A 21697-nucleotide genomic window follows, 5' to 3' on the forward strand; every position below is an offset into this window, starting at 1 on the left:
GAGCTGATTTTGGCTGACTGCAGAGGCTGCTGCTTGCCTGCTGTGCGTGGCAGTGCCCTCTGCTCCAGAGGTGTTCAAGCCCTGCTGGAGGCTTCTCAGAGCTCTGCTGAGAAATTCCAAGTAGAAATAATCTTTGTTTAGTGCCCTTTTTTTGAGAAGCACTGCTGCAGGTCCTTGAGATGGGCTTTGGGATTTTGGATGGAACGCTTTTACTCCGAGCACCCTGGTCTAGTGAAGATGTCCCTGCCCACAGCAGGGGCTTGCAGTGGGATGGTCCAGAAGGTCCTTCCAACCCAAACCATTCTGGGATTGTGTCTGAGCTTGGCGTTTCTGTAATAATCCATCTTGCTGACCATCTGGCTATTGTTTTAATCAGACATAATTATTGTTCACGTGTGGCTGTGCTTGCATCCAGAGGTGTGTCTTGTGGTGTTATCAGCAATAGCGGCTCTTTCTTGGGATTAAAGTACGAATTTTACTCAGTTGAATAATCTATGCTGTTATCTACTTGAAAACTTACTACTTTTGTTCAGATTCAGGTATTTAAAGCTCTTTTAAGGGGCAACTCCGAGGGGCAGGTAGGAACTGGTACTTTATTATTTTGAAGCCTAATAGTTCACGTGGAATTTGGTTTAGCTTTCCATCATACACTCTTAGAGGTAAGTAATCCTTTAATACTCAAACGTGATACCCTGAAGAGAAACAGGAGTAGTTTAATGGAAATGAAGAGCCTGAGCCGGTTTAATTTGGGCGTTCTCTCCCCGGCCCTTCCCGGGCTGTACTGTACAAACACTTCCACAGAGCCGCTTTATAAATCGGGAAACGACAACATTTCGAAACCTTCATCCGCCATAATCCTGCATTTTAAGCACTTTTAAGGAATTAACACATGCGGTGGGTGCTGAGTCTCCAATGGAGAAGTCGCGCCGAGCCTGCGGAGAACACGGCACCGCCCTGAGGCCAGGGACAGTCCCGGGAAGGGGCTGTGCGGCAGCTGATGGCGAGGCTCATTAACGCGGCAGGCTCCAATCCTGTCCCGATCCCGATCCCTGTGTCCCGATCCCGATCCCTGTGTCCCTGTCCCGACCCCTGTCCCGGTCCCGATCCTTGTGTCCCTGTCCCCGTCCCGGCTCCTCCGTGGGCTCCGCCCGCGGCCGCCCCGGGTCCCCTCATAGCGCCCGCAGGTCACGTGACCCGGAGCGCGGCCCGTACCACCCCGCGGGGGGAGCGCGGCCCGCTGCCGGTGTGGCACCCGCGGGTCGCTGGCTGCCGTTTGTCCCTTCTCGTGTCCCCGGTGATTGAAAACCTGTGCTCCACTCTGCGCTGTGATAGCTGGGCAGGTGTAGTGCGGGAGGGGAGGATGTGCCTTCCAGACCTCCTCATATCCCCCCCTCCTTGAGGTAATGGCTCCGCCCGGCCCCTGTGGACAGGGCGGCCCTGGGCCGAGCCACTGCGGCAGCCGGGGGGTGGCGGCTCCCCGGGAGAGCGGCGGGGCGGCCAGCTCAGTCCCGCGGTACGAACGGGCTTCCCATCTCTCTGTCTTCCATCTTGTTCTCCATCTCCTCCCTTCTCCGCGGCGGCGGCGGGCGCGCGGGCGGGGAGCTGTGTGTCCCTGTCCCCCCCCAGCAGGCGGTGGGGGTGGTACGGGCGGTGGGTCAGTCGGTGTCAGGCGCCCGCGGACTCGGGACGGGCCGGGGGAGCCGCGGTGAGCGGGGGCTCCGCGCGGGGGGAACCGGGGCCGGGCCGGGGCACGGGGCACGGGGACCGGGGACCGGGCACTGGGCACTGCACCCGGCGGGACGGGCCGGCCCGCCTCCGGCACGGCCTGAGGCGTTCGGGCGCTCAGCAGGGCCGGCCCGTTCCGGCCTGAGGCTCGGGGCACGGGGGTCAGCCTTGATCCACAGGAGGCCACCAGGCTGATCAGAGGGAAGAGCACCCGTCCTTTGAGGGAAGGCTGGAAGAATTGGGATTGTTCAGCCTAGAAAGGAGAGGGCTTCGGGGTGACCTAGTTGTGGCCTTCCAGTATCTAAATAGAACTTACAGGAAGGATGGGACAAGACTATTTACAGGGGTCTGGAGTGACAGGAGAGGGGGGAACAGCTTCAGACTGACAGCAGGGTTAGATAGGATATTGGGAAGCAATTTGGCCTGTGAGGGTGGGCAGCCCTGGCACAGGTGCCCAGAGCAGCTGGGGCTGCCCCTGGATCCCTGGCAGTGCCCAAGGCCAGGCTGGACAGGGCTGGGAGCAGCCTGGAAGGTGTCCCTGCCATGGCAGGGGGGTGTACTGGGTGATTTTCAAGGTCACTTCCATCCCAAACCATTCTGAGATTTCATTCTGAATCTGTCCATGTGATACTGGAGGTATCTGGGCATGAGGGGTTGCTCCAGCCCCACTCACCCCCTTGGGCCTGAGGTGCCCTGGATCAGTGTCCAGCAGCTGGGCATGGCAGATTGGGTTGCTCATCAGCAAACAGAAGGTTGGTCCTGGATCAGTGGAATGGCCGGGGAGGTGTTGGAGTCACCATCACTGGAGGTGTTTAAGGAAAGGCTGGACATGGCACCCAGTGCTGTGCTCTGGGTGACAAGGTGGGGATCGGTCACAGGTTGGCTCGATGGTCTCAGGCTCAGGCTGAGCTTCAGGCCAGCTGCTCCAGTGGGACACAGAGCAGCACTGGCAGCAGGAGGCCTGAGAGACCCCACAGTGTCCCTGTGCTGACTGTGCTCTGTCCCTGCTGCAGGAGGCCTGGCGGCTGAGCCCAGCCCTCACTATGAACGCCATCGTTGCCCTGTGCCATTTCTGTGAGCTCCATGGCCCTCGCACGCTGTTCTGCACCGAGGTGCTGCACTCGCCGCTCCCGCAGGGCGCCGGCAGCGGGGACATCGCCGGGCAGAACGAGCAGGGGGAGGAGGAGGAAGGTGGGATTCAGATGAGCAGCCGGATCCGCTCGCACAGCCCGGCTGAAGGCGCCAGCGCCGACTCCAGCAGCCCAGGGCCAAAGAAGTCAGACATGTGTGAGGCAAGTGGGAAAATCTGTGTGTGGGCATCAGTCCTTGGCTTGGCTAAAGGGCTCTGGGAGTCTCTGCTGTAAATTGAATTGTTTAGAGGGGAATAAAGATGTGAGCAGCACTGGTTTTGTATGTGTCAGTGCCAGAAGGTCTCCAAGTCCTCATGAACTTCCAGCAAGCCCTAACTCTAATCCTACTGATCCATGACAAGAGGATGCAGGAGCTCTTGTTGAATACATACACCTTGACACGACCTTGGGGTCTCTTTAAGCTCTGTGATCTGTAATTCTCTTGTGGCTGAGAAATGCTTTCCTCTTTCTCAAAGAGCATTTGCTTTGTTAGATTAGGTCGGATCATTAATAGTAATTTTAAGAGCAGTATTGGTTAGGAGACAAAAAAAATTGCAAAAACAATTAAAACAATAGGTAAAATGTATATTCTCAATTGTTCAGGGCTGTTCAGCCTGGAGAACAGAAGTTTGTGTGGAGACCTTCCAGCAACCTTCCAGTGTCTGAAGGGGCCTGCAGGGAATCCAGAGTGGGACTCTTCATCAGGAACTGCACTGATAGGACAAGAAGTTGTGTGTTAAAACTGAAAGAGGGGAAATTTAAGTTAGATATACTAAAAAAATTATTCCCTCTCAGGGTTGTGAGGCCCTGGCACAAGCTGCCCAGAGAAGCTGTGGCTGCCCCATCCCTGGAAGTGTCCAAGGCCAGGTGGGATGGGGCTTGGAGCCTGGGATAGTGGAAGGTGTCTCTGCCCGTGGAAGGGGTGGAATTAGGTGATCTTTAAGGTCCCTTCCAACCCAAACCATTTTATGATTCTCATACTTGTGTTCTCTCAGTACTTCCTCTGACATATTTATTATTTACTTTCCCTTCAGTTGTGGCCAGTTTTGTTTGGCCAGTTGGTTTCACAGCTGCTGTAACTGAACTTTACCAGCACCAAGTTCCCAGTAGAAATAGATAGTGGAAAATGACCATAAGAGCAGAGGAAGTGTATCAGAGTTTTGTGTGAGGAGCAGAGTTCAAATCCTGACCCTGACTCACCTTCCTTGTCTTCTGAGTCTTTGTGTGTGTAAATAACATTTTATAGTGTTTTGGAGGGAGCGGTCAGAGCTCTTTGGAAACCTGAGACACCTGCACTCTCATTTATGGCTGGATTTGCTTTTCTGCCTTCAGGGCTGCCGCTCTCTTGCAGGAGGACACCCAGGCTACGTCAGCCACGACAAGGAAACCTCCATCAAGTACGTCAGCCACCAGCACCCAAACCACCCCCAGCTGTTCAGCATCGTGCGCCAGGCCTGCGTCCGCAGCCTCAGCTGTGAGGTACCTGCCTTGGAGGACAGGGAGATGCTGTTTATGCCTCCTGTTTCACTTCAAATCCCAGATATTCCTTTGCTGGTCCTGGCTGCTCTGTGCAGACTGAAACGTGCAGGGAACCAGGTGGAAAGATAGGCACTGAAGTCTGTTTATTCCAAGACTGGTGGTATTTTTTAGCTTGATCTTTGGTGACCTCAGGGGTTCCTTCCTCTCACTTTGTGAGGCTAAAAATATGCCCTTCTTGGTTTTATTCCTTGTGCTTGTTATTTGTCATTGTAAGATAACCTGTTTTTTGTAAAAAACCTCTGAATGTGGTGTTGGGTGCCCTTTGTAAACCATTAATATTCATCCTCTAATGACATGAAGGAAAAACCTCACAGATTAGTGAACATTTGTGTGTCAGGATCAGCAAAATTCCTTCTGGATTCTTAATATTATAGTTGAATGGAGCTGAATTCTTAAAATACAGTTAAATTGGAGTGTTTGTAGAATATCTCTGGAGGGCTGTTTGACCACACTTTTGGGATAGTATTGTAAAAAGGCTTCATTTATTCACCAAGTGGGTGTTAAAGTGCAGGGAGCTGTTTAGTTGGTTACTCTGTGATGTGTTTAATAATTTTGGTGCGTGTCCCTTCCCTTCAGGTCTGCCCAGGGCGTGAAGGCCCTATTTTTTTTGGAGATGAGCAGCATGGTTTTGTGTTCAGCCACACCTTCTTTATCAAAGACAGCCTGGCCCGAGGTTTCCAGCGCTGGTACAGCATCATCACCATCATGATGGACCGGATTTACCTCATCAACTCCTGGCCTTTCTTGTTGGGAAAAATCAGAGGCATCATCGATGAGCTCCAGGGCAAAGCACTGAAGGTGGGTCAGTGCACAGAGTCCCTGTGACTCAGGGTCAGTGCAGCATCATGATGCCTGACTGACAGCTGAGTCAAAAAGCTGATCCAGCTCGTGGCAGGGTGGTCATGAAGATTGACACAAGGCTCCAGGGATGTGTATCCCCATCCCTAGAAGTGTTCACAGCCAGGCTGGACAGGGCTTGGAGCATCCTGGTCTCATGGAAGGTGGCAGGGGGGTCGGAACAAGTTGATCTTCCCAACCCAAACTGTTCTAGGATTCTGTGTCTAGGGATGTAGGAGGGAAGGAACAGGAATTTGAAACACTCAGTGCTTTTCACAGGCCTTGTAGACAGCAGCTTTGTTACAAATGTAATGAAGTAAATCTGGGAAGGACAATGATTTTGGAGCACAAGTGTTAATGATAGTTTTAATCCATCTAAGAATAAGATGTCCCTTCTCTCTGTTTTCCCATGGCTGGATGAGTGTGTCTGACACACCCTTTTCACTTGGTATTTTTGGGGGGGGTTATTTTCCCTGACTTTTGCAAGCACTGAACCCCTTTTGGTGTGTGAGCTGCCCTTGCTGTGTGTGCAGGTGTTTGAAGCAGAGCAGTTTGGGTGTCCCCAGCGTGCCCAGCGCATGAACACGGCCTTCACCCCGTTCCTGCACCAGCGCAACGGCAACGCCGCGCGCTCCCTGACCTCCCTGACCAACGACGAGAACCTCTGGGCCTGCCTGCACACCTCCTTTGCCTGGTAATGCCACTGCTGTGCCCAGCTCGGGCAGCTCCTTCCTCAGCAGGATGCTGCCATGTCCTCAAACAGTGGGAATGGGATTTCAGTGGTTGGGTTTGGTTTGTTTTTTTTTAAGACTCTGCTGAGTAGTGTCTGAATTGGAAGGAGCCAACACTGATGTCTTTAGGGCAAAAAAGTCTTTTTGCTGTGAAGTAAAACTAACGTGGTAGCTAATAGAAGCCATGGCTATACAGATGGAAAGGTTTTGCAGTGTGGAAGAAAGGAATAAAAGATGCTCCTGCCCCCAGTGTGTTGCACCTGGAATTCACACATGACAGACCATGGTGGTTCACCTGGCAGTGCCCCTGTGCTGGGATCAGCAGGGTGGGACATGCTGCTCTTGGGCTCTGAGAGAGTCCAGTTGCTCCAGTGCCTGACTGGCTCATTAAACTTCCTGGAAAGATGCCACAGGGAGGGTTGCAACACTGGCATGTGATTTGGATGGGGATAAGCATGCTGCACAAAGAAATTGCAGAATGCTGAGATCTGGGTGATTTTATGTGGCAGGGATTGTGAAATGGACTGATAGTCCCACATTGAGGAAAGCACAGGGATGTTCTGGAAGGTAGCACAGGGTGGTTAGTGCTTGGATGTTTTGTTTGACATCATGACATCAAGTTTCTTACTGGATTTTTGCACCTGGCAAGCTGCATGACTCTGCTTCTCTTCCTCTCAATCTCTCCAGGCTGCTGAAGGCTTGTGGTAGCCGGCTTACAGAGAAGCTTCTGGAAGGAGCACCCACAGAAGACACCCTCGTTCAGATGGAAAAACTTGCAGGTGAGACAGAGGTTTCCAGAGCTTCAAAAACCCTCTGAGAATGCTTTAGATGATGAAACACTGAGCCCTTTGATCAGCATCTCAAGCACAGCCATTGCTCATCAGCTTCACCTTCCTGGTAGTCTCTGCAGCAGCTGATGCACTCTCCCATCTGGAGATGGCTCTGACAGGAATGAGAAACCCAGGCACCTCAAAGGCTCTCTGCACGTGGTGTTTGTCACTTGAGTAGCAGAATTGCATCATCAAGATTGTTGTTCTCTGTGCCTGGGCTGTCCCTCACAGTCAATCTGTACAAAAGGATTTGCAGTCACAACATATGGATTTCTTGCTTCTTTTTCTACAAACTTTCTAAAAGTAAAGGATCATAGTTGGGTTTTTTTTTCCTGTGTTGAATTATTTTATTAACCATGTAGACTAGAATCTACAAAGTTTTGTCCATAACCTTTAAAACAAAAATAGAGAACATAGCTGATCAAAAAATATGACTCTGTTCTGTAGAAGATGAAAATTCCTTCTTGACCCTTTAGTAGTTATTTTTTATCTGAATTAACACTTAAGTGTGTCTGTGCTGCTGCCAGTACTTTCAGTTACTGTGTTCTGAGCTTTCTCTTCCCACATACACCCAAAATCACATGGCTTCAGCATGTGAGCACTTTCCACTTTCCATTCCTAGAGAGCAGCAATTTTTATGACCAATCTCCCTTTCTTTTTCTTTTTTTTTTTTTTTTCTAGATCTGAAAGAAGAGTCAGAAGGCTGGGACGGTTCTGAGGAAGAAGAGAAGCCTTCTTCTCAGCCAGATGTTGTGGAAGGGCAGGAGCTGTCCAAAAGCTCCCCTGAAACCTCTCTGATGCCAGACTGCAACAGCTGGAACGTGGCTCACAGAAGGTTGTCTGTCTTCCGCTCTCTCAGGCACATGAGACAGGTAACAAAGGCTGCAGAGTTCACAAGCTCTTTTCTCTTGATAATGTGTTGGTTTTTTTTTTTTTAAAGATACATTTATTTCCTGCAGTCTGCACATTCCCTGGTGCTGTGTTCAGCACAGTGAGGAACATGATGTGAACTGCATCTCTGGGCACGCTCCCTTCCTCACGTGGGCCTCTGCTGATCACCAGTCATGTGGGGTGGGGTCAGATGATTTCTCTCAAATTCTGCACTTCTCTTCTTCCCAAGAGCAGTGACAGTAATTTAATACAGGGGTTGTGCAGCATCTTCAAAGCCAAGTAATACTTGCTGTTAAAAAGAGTGTTTCAGAGGGAAAAATAATTTACAAATAGAATAAATTATTCTGTATGGATCTTGCTTTTCTCCTGTGCTCCCAATGACCTTGCTGAGGGGGAAGATTCATGTGCCCAAGGTTCATGTGCTAAATTTCCATGTCTATTCCTGCTGTTCTGGTCTAGCTTTTTCCTACCTGTCACTCATGTTTTTTACAGACTAGACATTTCACTCATTTTTATAACCAATGCAGAATGGTTTGGATTTTTTTTTTCCAGGTTCTTGGGGCATCAGCATTCCGAATGCTGGCTTGGCATGTTCTGATGGGGAACCAGGTCATCTGGAAAGCTCAGGATATGGACCTTGTCCAGTCTGCCTTTGATGTCCTACGGGTAGAAACCTTTTCCTTTGTTTCTTGGCTGCATATTTTTACATGTATTTCTCTACTACTCCAGCTTTTATAATGATCTGCCCTGACATCTAATCTTGTGAAGAGTGTGTTCTAAATTACGTGGTTTTGAAAAAACAGCAACCAAAAAAACATGCACAAAACAAAATCCCCCCAACCTCTGGCTGTACTGCTTGTCCTCAGTGACTGCAGGGGCTCCCAAGCTGAGTGGGTTATTTTGATCCCCCAAATCAGCAGCATCTGCCTAAGCAGTGCTCCAGGTTTAGCCTGGAAGCTAAGCTCCAGGTTTAGCCCTGGAATTCAGGGATAGAAGTGTAGTTAGTTGTGTAATTGCAGAGTTTCTCTTGGCCTGCAGACCATGCTGCCCATCGGGTGCGTGCGGATCATCCCCTACAGCGACCAGTACGAGGAGGCCTATCGCTGCAACTTCCTGGGCCTGAGCCCACACGTCCAAATCCCCCCACACATCCTCTCCTCTGGTAAGAACCTGCTGCAGAACCCTCTCCCCTTCCTGTCATATCGTGTTGAAGCATGCTAGATTTTTAAATTTTTTTTAATAAGTATTGGCTGCATGAAATAAAGCCCGAAGCACTTCACTTTGTTTTCCCCGTGTCTTTGCCTGGTCAGTGAGTGAAAGATGTGACACCTCCTCTAGGCAAAGCAGGGTCTGCAGCTGTGTTTCAGAATCTGGCCTAGCACAGCTCATGCTCTTTTGGGTTTTGTTGCTGCAGAGTTTGCAGTCCTGGTGGAAGTCCGTGCTGCCACCCGCTCCAGCCTCTACCCAACCCTGTTTGAGGATGAGCAGTCCCTCAACAAGTACGAGTTCCTTGTCACCAGTGGGAGCCCCGTTGCAGCAGATCGAGGTGGGTGCTTTGGAAGCAAAAGAGCCTCTGTCACTGAGATCAAAAGAGCATCTTGATCTTTAACTGGTTTTTGTGTACTGGCCCTTAAAGAGGTTTGAGTAGAAGCCAGGTCAATATTCAGCTGGGGTTTAGCTGCTTGAGGTGAGGTTCACCACAGATTGTTCAATTATAACAGATTTGTTCTACCAGATCAGCATTTTGCCTATTAATTTTCATAAATGAGAAATGGATTCTGTAACATAGGCATAAGAAAAATTGTAGGGAAATTCTGTAACCCACAGTGAACACTTTCAATCCTGAGATACTTGTGTGTTTATTTTGAGTAAGGCTAACTTGTAAGGACCATGACATCACAGATTTTCCATGTTCCACTTGGTAGTCAAATATGACTGACAGAGAAATACCCAGACTTTTCTATTTACTTTTACCTACTTCCTTCCAGCAGTTGAACACTTGCACCTAGAGGTGATTTGAGTCAGTCTTGTCTTTCCTGGGAAGTCTTAATTTAGATGAATTTGCCTCACTGACTGTCTCAAAAGACACAGCAGATGGCTCATCCTTCCTCTTTGTCCCTGAAGACAGAGATGCAAAGCAGAGACTTGCTCTCTGCACAGTGCTCTTCCTGTTGTTGGTCCCACATGTATAAATACACCAGTTTATTTTCCATCCAGTCAGTGGCATGTCCAGAAACTTCTGCACAAAAATAGTCACTGCAAGGTCTTTTCTCCACCACAGTATCAAGCTTACTAGGCCATGGACTGCTGGGAAAAAAGTCTCCTAGGGACTTCCAAAAAGTGGTCCAGAAATGCCTTGCTGGTTTGTTTTTTCACTTAGTATCCTGGAACTGCCCTTAACAAGAGGAACATTAAATCAAGTATATGTTGGGGGTTTATATTTTTATATGTATGCTTGTATGTTGTACAAAGAAGCATGAAGGTTTTTTCATAACCTTGTGTTTTTAATGATCTTTTGATAAGGGCACAACAAAAGCTAAAAGTCCAAAAGTGTGTCTGAATAAAAAACAAAGGCCCCTGAACCTGTTTGGGGGATGGACCCTGGATGTCCCAGGGTCCTTCACTAAATTCCATGTTGTTTCTTGGATCAGATGCTTTTCTAATGGGATGATCTTTAGCTCCTCTTCCATGGAAATGAAATCCCAGCAGGCCCCTGGGGGATATAGTTAACAATTATTAGTAGTAAAGGTGCAAGCAGTAACCTTTAGCTTGTGTGTCCTGTTCCTCACCCTCTCCCCCTTTTTCTGCTCCTGCAGTTGGCCCAACAATCTTGAACAAGATCGAAGCTGCCCTGACCAACCAGAACCTCTCAGTGGACGTTGTGGATCAGTGCCTTGTTTGCCTGAAGGAGGAGTGGATGAAGTGAGTACAGCTCCCTTGCTTTCAGAGAAGCAGCTTGGCACTGCTCCTGGAACAGGAGTGCAGGACACACTTCAGTCAGGTGACTTCTGCTGCAGTTCAGTTGGATTTACAGGAACAAATTAAGTCAGGAGTTAAGAATTTCCTACTCTAGTCCTAACTCTCTTTCTGGCTTTCAGCAGTTCTTAACCTTTATGCCTCAGTTCACACATCTGCAGGTTACCTGCATGACAACACCTGCCTGCCTGCCCTAGGTTAGGAGGATTAAACAGGCAGATCCCTCTGTGCCTGTCAGTGTCACCCCTGCACAGGCGACTCCCAAACACATGCCTGGGCTCTGCCTTCAGGCACTGCATTTCAGAGGTGCAGGTAGCTGTAAAGGAAGACCAGTCAGTCATGTGAATATTTAATGGAACATGATGACTTTGTGAATTTACCTGAAGGCAGATGGGCACTGCATGTGCCTCCCAGTTGTCACAATTAATTGTTCTACTTTCCGCTAGAATGGAAAAACCAAACTAGAAATGTTATTAGTGAAAATGAGTCATCTGCCTAACTAATCACCCTTCTTCATCATCAAAGCATGAGAATAGTTTCAATAAAACACTGGTTGAAGCTTTTATTAACATTTAGTTGCAGTAGGTGCCAAGAGAAGCTCCAGTTCCTCCTTGTTCCCTGTTTGAAGGCGTGTGAGTCCATTTGATAATGACAGAAATCTCTTGTTCCTGCAGTAAAGTGAAAGTCCTCTTTAAGTTCACTAAAGTGGACAGCAGACCCAAGGAGGATACCCAAAAACTGCTGAGCATTCTGGGAGCTGCAGAAGAGGACAATGTCAAACTTCTCAAGTTCTGGATGACCGGCCTGAGCAAGACCTACAAGTCCCACCTGATGTCAACGGTTCGCAGCCCGACGTCCTCGGAGTGCCGGAATTAAAGGGTGCCCACCTCCCCTGCTGCCTTCAGAGAGGGGCAGGGACCCCTGGTTACCTCTGCTGAGCCTGCAGCTTGTGCTTTAGGTGGATAGTGAGGCTTCATCACTATTCTCCTGGTCCTCAAACCAACTTGAAGAGTGACTTGAGTCTTTTCTACTTGCTGTGAGACTGGACTAATAAGTGCTAATCCACAGTGCTGCTGTCTGCCCAGGAACTCAGCTCTCAATCTAGACGTGCACACTCAAGACTAAAACACAGCAACGCTCAAAGAATCAGCTAAATTAATTAAAATCCCATTCTGTCCTCATTAAAGCATCGTGGTGTGGCAGCAGGCCTCACCTTTAGGTTCCTTGGCTGGCCTGTGACAACGTCCAGAACTCCTGGGAGTGCATGTGGTTAATCTCACTGAAATCCCACATAAATCTCCTCAATGCCTGAGAGAACAAGAACCAAAAATAAGAGGCACGTCACAGGGTATGGATCACATGTAAATTATTTCAAACCACTTCGTGCTCAGATTTAAGAGACTATTTTCTGCTGTAGCATAAGTCAGGATATCCCATGGGAGTCCTGTCACTCCTCTTTATTTATTTATAATCTTAACTTGAGACGGTTTTAGCATTTGCTTTGGAAATCTTGTCTGGGAGGGCGAATTGTAAAATAAGAAGTCTCAAAATGCAGCCTGCTTGCCTCTCAGAGGGGAAAATACTCGCCTTGTTTTGCCTGTGGTTGCAGAACTTGCAGGTAATGAAGATAACCTCGCCAGGATAAGGTTCTCTTCTGTCTTTTTTAGCTTCCTAATAAAGCAGAAGAGATTCAACCTGTAGGTGCTCCCTTTATATAACTCTATAGTAGCCATTTTTGCTTAATAGTTCCTGAAAACATTGGTGCATTTTTTAATTACCTAGCCAGATATTCCTGAGCTGTTCTGTAAGGAATCTCTGTTTCTGTTGTGAAGTCTGGGATTTATGTCTTTTTGTTTTTCTGGATCATTATTGGGAACACTTGACGTTACCACAGATATTTTGAACAAGCTAAAGGCAGGTTTTACCCAGGTGACCTTCTACACTCACTCAAGCTCAGAGAGGATGTTCCAGCTTGTCACAAGTTCTGTTCTTATATATAAAATACGGAGGTTGATTTTTGTCTGGAACATCTGTAAAATGGAGACAGGCATTAAATCTCATAAGAGCTATTTTTGTAAAATGAACAAAGCCTGGTTTTGTGTTTATTTTCAGTGTGTGTGTTGTGGTGGGGGAAAGCAGCAGCTGATCCACAAAATTCCTGCATCCTTAGCCTAGATCTAATGTAGAGAATTTAAAACGGGTCTTTTATCTTTGTATTAGTTTCTTGTAGACTGACCTAGTAATCTGTATTTTAAAACTATTCTGGTCCAGTCCAGAGCTGTGTAACAGAGCAGGTGAGACATCATTTGGCATTGAGAGCTTCTTGATTGCTGAACTGGTTTTGTCTTTTAAAAAACAGCTCTCCCAAGACATCCAGCATCAAAACCTAACCTAGTGGTTCCTTCCAAAACAGCGAAAGGGTTGGTCACAGGCTGCTGCTTCTCCCTTGCTCCTGGTGAGTCGTGCACGACTTGATCCCTCTCCATCCTGACCTGAAACCAGGCTGTCATGGACGAGCAGACTCCGTTTAGAGCCAGGGCAAGGAAACCACTAAAACTTACAGAAATGCCCACAGGACAGAAGGGGGAGAGCTGCCAAGTCAGTGAACCTACACCCAGCTGTGCCTGCCTGCCAGAACACATCTGTGGGTGGGATTACCAAGTGACTGCCTGGGCAGGTTCCTGCAGCTCACAGGTGACTCCCTTTGCCGTCAGCGAGAGCCGGGATGTGCACAACTTAATTAACAAAAACATCATGTCTGCAGACATCTTTCACCACCCTCCTTCCCTCCAAACGATGCGCCACAGAGACAGACTGACTGAGGCAGGATAATTCTTTATTCCAGTGTGATTTCTGCCTGGCTGGGCAGCGTGTAGCTGGCAGCGAGGTGGGAGCGGCGAGTGCTGCAGCTGCGGTGTGAGAGGCAGGATAATTCTTTATTCCAGTGTGATTTCTGCCTGGCTGGGCAGTGTGTAGCTGGGAGTGCTGCAGCTGCGGTGTGCTGGAGCCAGTGCTGGGTCACTGCTGCACTTACAGACAAAGCCGCGTGGAACCAGCTCTGCCAGCCCTGTCCCCTCGGCCAGGCAGGGTCCAGCAGCTGCTGGGCCCCCTCTATTCCGCCCTCATGAGACTCCACCTGCAGAGCTGCCCCCAGCTCTGGGAACCACAGCTCACAAGGGTTTGGCGCTGCTGGAGCGAGTCCAGAGGAGCCACAAAGCTGCTCCAAGGGTTAAAGCCCCTCTGCTTTGGAGCCAGGCTGGGACAGCTGGGGGTGTTCACCTGGAGAGGGCCCAGAGAGGCCGCAGAGCCCCTTCCAAGCCTAAAGGGGCTCCAGGAGGGCTGGAGAGGGACTTTGCATGAGGGCCTGGAGGGACAGGACAAGGGGGAATGGCTTCCCACTGCCACACGGCGGGGTTGGATGGGATATTGGGGAGAAATAGCAGACGGTGTCCCTGCCCGTGGCACGGGGTTGGAAGTGGATGATCCCTGAGATCCCTTCCCACCCAAACCATTCTCTGATTAAAGGCTGCGTTGCGTATTCGCAGCACCCGCTCGGTGCGTGGTGAAGGGCTCGCTGTCAGGGTTTCGGTACCCGGGGAGGGGTCGGTGTTCGGAGAAGGGCTCGGAGCCTGGGGCAGGCTCGGTAGCGGCATTTCGGAGCCCGGCCCAGCCTCGTGCGTGGCCGCTCCTCCCCGCGGGCCGCTCCCGCCCTTGCGCTGGCCGTGGCGGCCTGGCGGCGGGCCCGGCCCGTGCGGGAGGTGCTGTTCTTCCCCTCGCGGCCCTGCTGCATCGAGGCGCTGCTGGCCGAGGCGGCCGAGCCGGGAGCGCCCGCCCGGCCCTGCCCGTGCCCGCTGCCGAGCGGCGACACCGCCCTGAGCCGCCTGGTGCGCCGCCTCCTCTCCGCCCGCCGCTCGCTCGACCTCTGCCTGTTCTCCTTCTCCTGCCCGCAGCTCGCCCGAGCCGTGCAGCTCCTGCACCGCCGCGGGGTCCGCGTCCGCCTGGTGACGGACGCGCAGTACATGGGGCTGCACGGCTCCCAGATCGGCCGCCTGCGCCACGCGGGTGAGCGCCGGGGCCCCGAGCTCCGCGGGCACCGAGCCCTGAGGGCACCGAGCTCCGAGGGCACCGAGCTCCGCGGGCACCGAGCTCCGAGGGCACCGAGCCCCGAGCTCCGCGGGCACCGAGCCCCGAGCTCCGCGGGCACCGAGCCCCGAGCGCTCCGAGCCCCGGGCTCACAGCCCCCGTGTCTGTCTCCCCGCAGGGATCCAGGTGCGCCACGACCAGCACAGCGGGTACATGCACCACAAGTTCGCCATCGTGGACCGCAGGATGCTCATCACGGGCTCCCTCAACTGGACCACCCAGGCCATCCAGAGCAACCGGGAGAACGTGCTGGTGGTGGAGGACGCCGAGTACGTGAAGGCTTTCCAGGAGGAGTTTGAAAGGATTTGGGAAGAGTACAATCCTGCCAATTACAGGTTTTTTTCCGAAAGGCAGTAAATGGTTGAGCTGCCTCACAGGGCTAGTGGAGCATGGCAACACCCGCAGATTTTATTATTGTGTATAGACATCATTGTTTTGTCCATCTGGGTGTAACTTTGGTAAATGTCTCCAGAGAGCGTTCTCTGCCCTAAAATGCCACAGATCCCTTGCTGTGGGTCATTCCCGTGCTGGAGGGAATGACACAGCTGTTTGCTCGTGCGGGTGGCAGTGCCAGAGCTGCATCCACAGGCATTAACCTTTGAGCAGGCTCGTTGCTGTGCCCTGGTGCAGAGCAGGTGTGTTCATACAGTGCTGGGCATGTGTTTCAGTGGTAAAAGGAACATTTCCAGCTCGGGATATGGAATGGAATTGTAGCCAATTCCAAATGGAATTGTAGCCCAAGGGCTCCTCTACACGGGTAGAGAAAGGAGAGATAAGAGGGCTACAGCAGAGTTAAGAGTTCCTGTAGATTAAGTGCCTCGGTTACATTTCGTGTTGGCATTAATTGTTGAAAGTTGGTAAAAGGAAATTCGTGGGAAATAGCAACAATTTTTAAGTTTGGATTGTGTACATGTTTCTTTTGGTTAGAGGTTAGCAGAGCTCCGGTGTAAAAGCGTGAGCACAGATGGTAAAGACAGCTTCTCTTCCAGCAAGGAAGTGTAGGGAGGTCTGGAAGGAAATGGGAGAAATGGTTCTTTGGGATCAGGGTTTATCTGGAGAGCAGACACGCTGGAGTTGGGTCCCCCACTTCAGGTGGGCTCTGGAAACCCTGGTTCTCTCAGGTGTTGGGACACCGTGTCATGGTCTGCCCTCACTGGCAGCACCATGGGGACAGCGAGGGGAGGGAGGTGACATCTCTGTCCCCACAGCTCAGGGTGGAACAAAGATGATGTAAACATGAGCATTTCAAACTCAAAATAGTGTCTATGTAAGAATTGTTTTATACTGAATAGTAAGTGCCTTAATATCTCTCAAAATGAAAAGAGTTTTTTATATTCTGTTACCATTTTTGTTACCAGTAGTGCTGTGATTGGCACTGTTAAATAAACCATTTTCACAGAAAACATCAACAGCCTCATCTGACTTTTGCATTCCAGTTCCTGTAAATCCTTATTAAGATATTTATGATCCATGGACATCCCCACATTTTAGATTTGTTCTGTTCTGAGAAAGCTTTCATGGGGAAAAGAAAATGATGTTACCTGTATGGAAACACCTAAGGAACACCATTCTCCAATAAATCCAATTCAGCAGCACTAGATTTAAACTACTTAAAATACATTATTGCTGTTGATATGCTGCCTGTTGCATTTCCTGTGTGAAGTGTGACTATAAAAACCATCTCCCTTTTCATGCTCTGACCTCTGCCCTGTTCCTCTTTCTTTTTAGAAATAAACCTTTCACACATGGCATGCAAAGGGTGGTGCAAAAATAGTTTATTACCATATAGTTAATGTAAAGTTAGGTAATTGTATTTACAAAGTAAAAATGATCAGCTACATCCAGGGGAGCCTAGCACGCCACACAAGGTTTGTAAGGAATAAATACAGTGAGAAAGAAGTGACGTTTCTATTACAGCGAGCAGTTGATCAGGAATGGTGGCTCTTAAAAAATAATAATATTTGGAATAAACTGGGAGAGGAAGGGAGAAGGGACAGGAAGGAGACAGTGGAAGGAGACAGGAACTCACACACGGAGAAACTGGAGCCTTCCACACCCTTTCCCTTTGCAGGGGAAAAAATGATGAGAGAGAGCCCTGAGGCTGCTGGGCCACGGCACAGCTGGAGCGGAGGGGGGCAGCTCTGTCACATCCTCACAGCTCTGGGAAGTGCCTCCCTCACCCTCAGTGCTCAGTCCCCGGGCTGTCCCCAGACACTGCCCAGATGTGGCCCAGATGTGTCCCCACCGTGGGTCAGTCGGTGAAGCCACGGGAGGAATTCTGGCCATTAACACCTGGACTGCCACATCAGACACCACCCTGAGCCTCACAGAGCTCCCTTCCCTCCCCACAAACCTCCATCCTTCCCAATGATTCTTTAAACTCTCAAGTCACCCACAACTCCAGGAATGTGGGCACAGGCCAAGCCAGAGGATTCCTGCTTCCTACTTACCACAGTCTCCAGTACTTTACATGCTTTGCTTTCTCTAGGTGAGAACAAACAGTGAGAACAAACTTGTCCTGCACACAGGGTGAAGAGAGCATGAAAATAAATGCCAATTGCACCCATTATTCACGAGCTCAGAGCCAGCTGGGTTAGCTCAGCTGGCACCAACTCGTCAGGTTTCTCTGGTAAATCCCTGTTTCCTCAGCAGCATCACACTGATATTGTTGTTTCCCTGTGTCTGCAGCAGTGCCTTGGCTCTTCTTGTTGTAATTCCACTTGCAATTCCTCTACTCTGCAGTTACACAGTGAGTACAGCTCGTGGCCAGGCTGCTGTGGGCTGGGTGTGTGTGCAGGGGGGCTGTGGCTGGCAGGGCACAGTTTGCACATGCACAGCATTGATGCTGCTATCAAACACAAGGTTATTGAGTCTTCTGACTGGAAAAAATACCCTAAATTTATAGCAAAGTAGGTTACAGTGGTCAAACAGGCTGTACACAATCTTTGGACAGGTACTGTCAAAGCTAAAGGCATAGATCAGCAGGAAAGGTTTGAAAAGGTTTTTATAACAGTCCTCAAAGCCCCAAAAAAGCAGTTTATCAGGGCAGATGGGTGGGTTGGACACATTACACTCGTTCCTCCTCTCCCAGCCCACACGTGGGGCCTCTGTGCTATAACAAGACTTAAAAATCAAACCCACAACTCAGTCACAAAGAGAACCCTCTGCAAACTGCTGAGGCATAAATATTTACACTGCACGCTTGGAATACTATACAGGTATTAAATTACTTTTGTTTTTAAAAAAGAGAATAATAAGAAAGCTTTTTTTTTACCTAAAAAAAAAGGGAAAAAATACAGAGCAAAGGCAAGCCACAGCGAGTGTGCTGATACAAACTGAGTATCCAAACCAGGACAAATATGCAAAGGTCCTCTGGAAGTGCCAGCAAATAAGAGTAGGTACAAAATGTGAGCACTTTTACTGCAGCCCAGTTGTCTGGTACCAAAAAAAAAGGGAATTTTCTGGTTTGCAAGCCAGCACCAATTCTAAGCAATTCTATTTTTGAAACAAATGAACACAATTTGCTTCTTTTTTTAATACATGAGCAAAGAAAAGGTGACATTTAAAGAAGGATTCTGTCTGGCTCAGGGGAGATGGTGCAAATGGGAGGAAAATTTTACTCAAGAAAAATAAGATTACTTGGAGCCAACAAGGCTCCAAGACCTGTGCCTTTGCTGCACTTGAGCTCTCCTAAATCTCCCTTTTTGGTGCTATCAATAGTGTGGGGTGATGCAGAATGCAGCAGCTTGCCCACACACTTTCTAATTTAAATAGCCACTGATTAATCCCAAAAGATGGAGGAAGCCTGGAGCAGGAAGAAGCAGGAGGATAACTGAGGATCACTGCTATGAGTAAAGGACTCCTCCCTTTATTTTCTGGTACTGGGCTACACAGCAGGAATATTTCAGCTTGGGGCTGTTTATTGGTGCTGCAGGTTCTTTTTCTTTACAGTAAAGGCAGGTAAAGTGCTGCCCCTTGCCTTGGAGAGATGCTCAGGCTCACCAGAACCCTCAGCAGGGGCTCAGAACATTTGGCTGCATGAGGCACCTTCCTCCCTCCTCTTCCTCTCAGTGACCCCCGCCATCCACAGCTCCCACCCTAAACACACCCCAAACCCCTTCCCAAGCCCTGCCCCAGAGGCTGATCCTGATGATGCCAGGGTCACTGCTCAGCCCTGTCTGTACAGCAGACCCAGATTCTCCATTTATTTCTCCAGAGGAGCCCAATGCCCCCATGGAAAATGTCTGCTCCTACAAGCTAGAGCACATGAGCAGGATTTGCTGGGGAATCAGAAAGGGCAGGGTCCACATGGCAAGAAGGAGACCAGCATGTTCTGCTTGGTTGGCTAAAAAGGACAAAGTCCCACCCTAAGTCTAAAGAGGAGAAGAGGAGGAGGAGGAGGAGGGTTCTGCTAGAGCCAGTGACATCCTGCAAGGGAAGAGCAGTGACAATGACAAGGCCCACGTGCCAGCCCAAATCCATGGTGGCTCCCACAGCCTCTGCCAGGAGATCAGAGCTCACCATGCACCCAGAGCAGCCAGGGATGGGGTGGCTGGAGAGCTGATCCAGGGGGGTCACAGCAGGAAAGGTGCCCAGGGTCTCCAGAGCCCAGGCCATGGCAGGGCTGTGGTGAATGGGATGCAGTGACTGCACATCCATGCTCCTGAGGGCACTGCTGATGGGGAAAGGCTTTGTACCCGACAGGATGAGCACCTCTCCTACCCTGCTCCCACCTCCAGAACCTCCATGCACACCCCGAGCATCCCAGCAGAACAGCTGCTCTGCCATCCTGCCTGGGGACAAGAGGGGCTCCTGCCACGTCCTGCCATGAGGTGCCAAACTGGACACTTGGCCACAGCAAGGCCACACAAGCTGGACAAGAGCCTGACTCCCACCGGGGTCCAGTGACACCGTGTCCTCCTGAGGCTCTGGTGGCTGGAAAAAAGAGATTGTGCTCCCAGGAGGATGAAGGTAACTTCAGCAACTCTGTGGTCCAGCCTGGCAGGACTGAGGGTGGCTTCACCAGCCCGTGGGGCTCTGAGAGCTGCGCCTGTACCAACCACCAGACCCAAATCCAGCAGGGAAGCACCGGGAGCTGCTGGCCTCAACCTTGGCTGAGTGCCTGAAGGACAAGAAGAAGCTCTGCTCCGGGTGAAGGCCAGGATATCTTCCACATCCCAGCCTGAAGAGGTCACTCAGCACCCAGCCAAGCTGGGAAGCCGTGCCAGTCTCCTTCAGCCCTGGTGACTTTCCAGGCGGCATCTTCAGATTTATTCTGGGATGAAGCTCCACACCTGCAAAGCAGCACAGGCTTCTTCTAGGAAGCCTCTGCTCAGCTGGCTGTGACCATCTAGTGCTACCAGCTCCTCATCCCTTGGTTTGTATGCATTTATCTGCCTCAGGGTGCTAAATTGTATGTTTTAAATACAAAAGCTATTAGGACTGAGAAGGTCTGAAGCACATACTGGTTTTGAGATCTTTATTTCAGGAAAAGATTAAAGAATTAAAATAGGAGCTGCCCTGCTGACAAGAAGAGTTGAATTCAAGAAGCTGGTAAAAAAGGAGCATTATATGCATTGAGCACTGTGCATTTTCAGTCAATATTGGCTCTACTTTCTACTCTACTTTCCTTTGACTAGGAAACGGGAGTTTCACATGCGCACAGACCCTGGGATACACGGGATTCAATGAGAGGAAGGGAGTAACAGCAAAAAAAAAAAAACAAACAAAACAAAACCAAAAAGAGAGTGCTGGCCTTGATCTAACAGAGGCAAGAAAGTGATCTTACAGCTCGGCCCCTGGACACCAACTCCGACCACCAGCGAGACGGGAGCGAGGACGCGCCGACGGGGCCGACTCGATGGTGCACTTCAGTAGCTGCAGCTCCCCATCCACAACCACCTGGGCAGCCACCGAAGCTTGCCAGGCTTCAGTGGCACCTACATTCAGGATACGGCACAGTCATGGGGCAGGAGAATCACTTCTTGCATCCTTCTCCAGCGAGATGTCAGTGTTGTACCTCCAGGCTGCGGACGCCGGCACGGACTGGCGCTCCCCGACAGCTTCCCCCGGCTTTCCCCCCTTGTAGGTGCAATTAATGCAGTCGAGATCAATGGTTAGATCAGGCTCCTGGTGTGCTCTGAGCACGGGGTCTCTAGACAGCAGTAAGAGCTCGGTCTGGCTGACAGCACCCAGGCCCTGCTCGCTCTTCCCGACAGAGCTATAGCTTATTAACAGGCTGCTGAGCCTTAATACTGACACTTAGTGTAATGGTTTACAGTAAAGAAAGGATTCTCCTACAAAGCGCCGAAGAGAGGGGGGGAAACCCCACTCCAATCCCTTCCTCTCCCTCTAAGAGTCTCTGGAGCATCTCACAAGCAGGGAAAGGAGCCGGGTCCCGTCGGGGCGCCAGGACGAGCGACAGCGAGGACATCGTGAGGAACGAGAGACAAACGGTGCTGGTGCTGTGCTGCCTCAAGCTGGGAGGTGCGCGTGGTCAAGCGGAGCGGGGAGAACTAGTCTTTCTTCAAGTCCCTGGATTCAAAAAGCTTCAGGCGTTCTTGCACAGTCAGGCCTTCCTTCAGACTCTGGCAGAGACAAAAGACAGAGAGCGTTGGGGCAGGGGCGGCGCGCGGAGGGAGCGGCGCTCAGGCACAGCCGTGGCAGCGAGGAGTGGGCTCCTGGAGGAGGATTAGTGGGACATGCTGAGAGAGAACACACGGTTATGGAGGGCTGTTACTGCGGGCAGGGCCTCGAGACAGGGTGAGATTGCAAACGAACCAGGCGACGAACCAGAAGCGGATGAGAGGCACATCATGCTGCAAGCAGGATTAGCTGACTTGGGAATGACGCCCTGTCCTGGGGGCACTTCATGATGCTTGTATCCCCATTTGTC

General features: G+C 50.4%; 3 protein-coding genes across 12 annotated transcripts in view; 2 read left to right on the forward strand and 1 right to left on the reverse strand.

Annotated features, from left to right (window-relative positions):
• Positions 1-1405: 1405 nt before the first annotated feature.
• On the forward strand, positions 1406-12747 carry FLCN (folliculin). Of its 2 annotated transcripts, none has more exons than XM_039732325.1 (12): positions 1406-1513; positions 2739-3017; positions 4188-4334; positions 4971-5192; positions 5765-5925; positions 6650-6741; positions 7474-7664; positions 8236-8349; positions 8722-8845; positions 9098-9229; positions 10500-10605; positions 11334-12747. In XM_039732325.1, the coding sequence occupies exons 2-12, from the start codon at positions 2769-2771 to the stop codon at positions 11533-11535; spliced, it is 1740 nt and encodes a 579-aa protein (XP_039588259.1). In that variant the 5' UTR covers positions 1406-1513; positions 2739-2768; the 3' UTR covers positions 11536-12747. The 2 variants fall into 2 exon arrangements, with proteins under 2 accessions (XP_039588259.1, XP_039588258.1); XM_039732324.1 differs by lacking the exon at positions 1406-1513 and adding an exon at positions 1535-1705.
• On the forward strand, positions 11964-16211 carry PLD6 (phospholipase D family member 6). Its single transcript, XM_039731854.1, has 3 exons — positions 11964-12007; positions 14330-14721; positions 14921-16211. Exons 1-3 carry the CDS (start codon positions 11964-11966, stop codon positions 15157-15159), a joined length of 675 nt encoding a protein of 224 aa, XP_039587788.1. The 3' UTR covers positions 15160-16211.
• Positions 16212-20266: 4055 nt separating this feature from the next.
• Positions 20267-21697, reverse strand: part of LOC120513241 (myosin phosphatase Rho interacting protein) — a 73192-nt gene continuing 71761 nt past the window's right edge. For all 9 annotated transcript variants that reach the window (XM_039732442.1, XM_039732443.1, XM_039732439.1 and 6 more), the window contains one exon: positions 20267-21389. In XM_039732442.1, the coding sequence (XP_039588376.1) occupies positions 21318-21389 (72 nt within the window). In that variant the 3' untranslated portion in view covers positions 20267-21317. The remainder of the gene's footprint in view (positions 21390-21697) is intronic.

This window comes from Passer montanus, unplaced genomic scaffold, assembly GCF_014805655.1.
Source record: "Passer montanus isolate IOZ18808 unplaced genomic scaffold, ASM1480565v1 scaffold8, whole genome shotgun sequence".
NCBI lineage: Eukaryota > Metazoa > Chordata > Aves > Passeriformes > Passeridae > Passer > Passer montanus.